Source organism: Petaurus breviceps, unplaced genomic scaffold, assembly GCF_028583685.1.
Source record: "Petaurus breviceps papuanus isolate PSGF00001 unplaced genomic scaffold, PetGlider_PUasm1.0 688, whole genome shotgun sequence".
Classification (NCBI taxonomy): Eukaryota; Metazoa; Chordata; class Mammalia; order Diprotodontia; family Petauridae; genus Petaurus; species Petaurus breviceps.
Window position 1 is genome coordinate 25450529 of NW_027186457.1, and position 4645 is coordinate 25455173.

At 51.3% G+C, this 4645-nt stretch overlaps 1 protein-coding gene across 1 annotated transcript; it reads right to left on the minus strand.

Moving 5' to 3' along the window:
* Nucleotides 1–820: 820 nt before the first annotated feature.
* On the minus strand, nucleotides 821–3349 carry SOX2 (SRY-box transcription factor 2). Its single transcript, XM_069104798.1, has one exon. It carries the CDS (start codon nucleotides 3347–3349, stop codon nucleotides 2294–2296), a length of 1056 nt encoding a protein of 351 aa, XP_068960899.1. The 3' UTR covers nucleotides 821–2293.
* Nucleotides 3350–4645: the final 1296 nt, after the last annotated feature.

Sequence of the window (4645 nt, forward strand, 5' to 3'; positions counted from 1 at the left end):
ATTGACACCGGCACCACGGGCTCCAACTATTGCAATGCCAAATGTGATTACTTACACAGACCCGACAGAGCAAAGCATCTACCTCAGAGACGGCTGGTTTCTTCCTTCATATGTCGGATGCCTGGATTCTCCTTGGCTGGAGACATTATCCGAATTGGGGCTACAGTCTCCGACCCGCGTTGGCAATTTAAAGTAGAATCCGGAAAAAGATAGGGAGGGAAATAGAAAAGGCGAGAAAGAAAAATAAATAAAAACCCCAGCTGTGATAAGAGGCACGGCTTACAACTGGTCCTCTCTGGTCTCTCCTCTCTATGAGGGGAAAGAGGAGAAAGTTTATGGAATTCCCAACAAAAGAAACAAACCACTTGTTTACCTCAGACAATAGAAGGGCCAGAGATACCCTCCCCCCCCAACCCCCCACACACATCAGCACTTTCAACATCCAGTTCGCAATTATTCTGACACAAAGAGAGACCATTTGTCCCTCTAAATATACTTCAACTTCCCAAAGACCAGTGCACCGTGAACTAGGCTCGAACAAAACAAACAGCCCAAAGCAGCCCGCCCAGCTTCGGCCTTTGGGCCCATCACCTCGGGCCAGTTTCCCTGAATACTGACTATCGCCCCTTCCAGCCTGCCTCAAGTCCTACACACAAATCCATAGTCTGAGGCTGATGGTTAAGCAGAGAGGCAGAGTAGCCCTTCTATGTTCTCCTTAACTGCAACAAGTGTTCTAAATTAGTAAAAGCGCACATGTTCCCCCATCACTATATATGCCCTAAAAACCTGGCTTTACGAAGGTCCAGGTCACTGGAAGGTCCTACTTTACCTAAAAAAAGACAAACAAACAAAAACCTGACACCTTGCAAGGTGGTCCAGATTCCTTATTCAATTAGCTACACACTAAACTCCCTTATTTACTGGTTATTTTGCATTTGCAGACCTGGTGCCCGGCAGTGGACACCGAATCTATTTTGTATTTTTTTTTTCTGCTAAGGCCATTCTAAGGAGCCTGGCATTTTAGTTCCCCCAGGTACTTCCAAACAACTCCATTGTCTTCTCCAAAGAAATCCAAGACGCAAATGGAATTTCAGTGTCCATATTTCAAAAATTTATTATCTCAAACTGTGCATAATGGAATAAAAACTTAAGTTGAAAATGTACCTGTTATAAGGACGGGATTAGTTCAAATATATGTACATGGACCATCGGCAGACTGGTTTAAAGAAACACAGGGTCAGCCGAGTTTTTAAAATACAACTACCAAAAATGAGGGAGGAAAAAAAACCGTAAATATCACAATAAATTTACAGAAATATTACAAACCATAAGAAAATATTTCAAACACAGTAATTTCAGGTCGCTCTCGCTGTTTTTTTGTTTTTTAATTTGTGTTGAAATTGAAACAGAATGAAAAGTTTTGAAATAAATGCTATTATAAATTACCAGCCGTGGCAGCCTGTATGGAGGGGCCAGCTTTTGTTTTTTTTTTTTTTTTTCTTTTAACAATAAATAAAAAAAAAAAATGAGTACAACCTAAACGTTTGCCCTTTTATAGAAAACCACCGAAATGGTTTTTTGCAAGTATCCTAACCTTTTTTCTCCTTTTGTACGATTTCTAAACAATTAAAATGTCCAAATTGAAATTAATTCCCTCCTCTCTTGTTCGCAACTGCCCCAAATCCCAGTTGCAGTGATCGGAAATTCTGCAAGAAGACTCTTTTGAAAAATATTGGCAAATTTTCAGATTAGAAACAATGGACATTTTGATTGCCATGTTTATCTCGATAAATACTGTACAAAAGTTGCTTGCAAATATTAAAACATTTTTTTTCGTCGTCACTTGGAGACTAGCTCTAAATATTATGGGTAAAGACTTTTGCAAACTTTCTGCAAAGCTCCTACCGTCCACGCTAGAACTTTTTAAAAAGTTTTGTGTAGTTTTCTTCCCTTCAGAGATCTATACAAGCCCCTTTTTGTCTCCCCCTCCCCCAAGTTCTCTGTACAAAAATAGTCCCCCCAAAAAGAAGTCCGGAATCTCTCAATAAAAGTTTTCTTCTTGGTGTTGCGGTAGTTGTAGGTTTTTTGTGTTGTCGTGTGTGTGTGTGTGTGTGTGTGTGTGTGTAAGTTCTTCTTTGCAGTTGTCATTGCTGTAGATGGTGGGGAATTTCCCCCCCCTCCCATCCCGTGGTGCGGTGGGCCCCTTTCTCTATGCCATACAGTCTCTTTGTGTCTTTTTTTTTTTTTCCTTTTCCTTAAAAAAAAGTGTTCCAGCCCTGCCGGGCTTTGGGGCTCACATGTGCGACAGGGGTAGCGTGCCGTTGATGGCCGTGCCCGGCACTGGCGCGCCCTGGTAGTGCTGGGACATGTGAAGTCTGCTGGGCGCCGAGGGCTCGGGCACCTCGGCGCCGGGCAGGTACATGCTGATCATGTCCCGCAGGTCCCCGGCCTGGCAGGGCGCCCTGGAGTGCGACGACGAGGTGACCACAGGGGGGCTGGAGCTGGCCTCCGACTTGACCACGGAGCCCATGGAGCCCAGGGCCATGGCGCCGCCGCCGCCTCCGCCAGCGCCGCCGCCGGGGGCGGCCTGCTGAGAGTACGCCATGCTGCTGTAGGTGGGCGAGCCGTTCATGTAAGTCTGCGAGCTCGTCATGGAGTTGTACTGCAGGGCGCTCACGTCGTAGCGGTGCATGGGCTGCATCTGGGCGGCCGCGGCCGCGGCGGCAGCCGCCGCCGCCGCGTTGTGCGCGTTGAGCCCCGGGTGCTGCGGGTAGCCCAGCTGCTCCTGCATCATGCCGTAGCCGCCGTTGCTCCAGCCGTTCATGTGCGCGTAGCTGTCCATGCGCTGGTTGACGCCGCCGCCCAGGCCGCCGGCCCCGACCCCGACCCCGCCGCCCATGCTATTGCCGCCGGGAGCCAGCAGGCCGCCGGGCAGCGTGTATTTGTCCTTCTTTAGCAGGGTCTTGGTTTTCCGGCGCGGCCGGTACTTGTAGTCCGGGTGCTCCTTCATGTGCAAGGCGCGCAGTCGTTTGGCCTCGTCGATGAAGGGCCGCTTCTCGGCCTCGGACAGCAGCTTCCACTCGGCGCCCAACCGCTTGCTGATCTCCGAGTTGTGCATCTTGGGGTTCTCCTGGGCCATCTTGCGCCGCTGCCCGCGGGACCACACCATGAAAGCGTTCATGGGCCGCTTGACGCGGTCCGGGCTGTTCTTCTGGTTCGTGCCGCCCGCCGACGTGGAGTTAGGGCCGCCGCCGCCGCCGCCACCGCCGCCGCCGCCGCCACCGCCGCCGCCCCCCGAAGTTTGCTGCGGGCCGGGAGGCTTGAGGTCAGTCTCCAGCATGTTATACATCGCGCCGCTCCCTCGATCTCGCGCTCCGCGGGCCCCCGACCTCCCCGGGCCGGCCTCGAGCGTCCCGGACGGGCCGGCGAGACTTTTCGGGGGGCCCGAGGGCGGGGGGAGGGGAGGAGGGGAGGAGGAAGAGGGTGGGGGGGTCGGGAGCGCGCGGCTCCAACCAAATAAGATGAGGAGCGATTAAAAACGCACAGCAAGAAGACGACCTGGAAGCAGGATCAGGAAGAAAAACTCCTCCACTGGCTTCTGCTGCCGCTGCCGCTGCCGCTGCCGCTGCTGTCGCCGCCGCCGCCGCCGCCGCCGCTATTATTGTTATTATTATTTGGGTGAAACGCTCCTTTGAGCCCGGGGCTCCAAACTTCTTTCTCTTTCCCCCTCTCTCTTCCTCTTTCTTTCTCGTTCTCCTCTTCTCGCTTGTTCTCTCTCCTCCTAGTCTTAAAGAGGCAGCAAACTACTTTCCCCCCTTTTGCAAACACTCTCTTCTCCGCCTTGACAACTCCTGAGACTTTTTTGAACAAGTTAATAGACAACCATCCATGTGATGGGGGCTGTCAGGGAATAAATGGGTTTCCCCGGACCAATCAGAACGCTCGGGCTCCTCCACACAGGACAAGCCTCTCCGGCTGGTTTTGCATGAAAGGGGGCGGGGCCTTCCGCGCCGCGGAGCCTTCCGCGGCCTTGGGGGAGGGGGAGGCGGGTCCCACCGCCAGCCAGCCAGCCACTAAGAAACCTTTGTATCCCTCTGGCTGCAACAGGTCACACCACACTCCTTTTCGGAGGAAGAGGGTAAACAGCATTGTGGCTGCCTTGGGCTTTTCCCCCTTCAAACTTGGTATTGATTTTGGGAAGTTGAGGATTGGGTGAAGGAAGAGATTGAGTAGCTACAGGGTGGAGGTCTCCCATCAGTATTTCAAAAAAGTGCCATAGAGATTCGGTGTATCCACCCCTGTTTTTTCTCCTCCTGTTGACACTTTCCCCAGAACTACCGAGTGAATTAGCTGCAAGGCCCACGGGCTACAGGTTCACCTCCTCCTTCATCCCCACCCCCACCCCAAGGTCCAGTTTGTCCCTCTAGCTTGCTTTCTCTCTGGTATTTTTCATCTCACTGTGGATGTATAAAGGAGCTGGGAAAGTAGTAGTCCCAAGACCATCTTCCCTCTCACTTTTCTTCCTTGTTTAGAAAATATTTGTAAGCTCATTCCTGCCAAGTTTCAGGCCAAAGCCGGGACACCTCTTTTCTTCCCATATAGGCTTTGTTATTGAGAAATTGTAGGTATCTCATATCTAATTCAT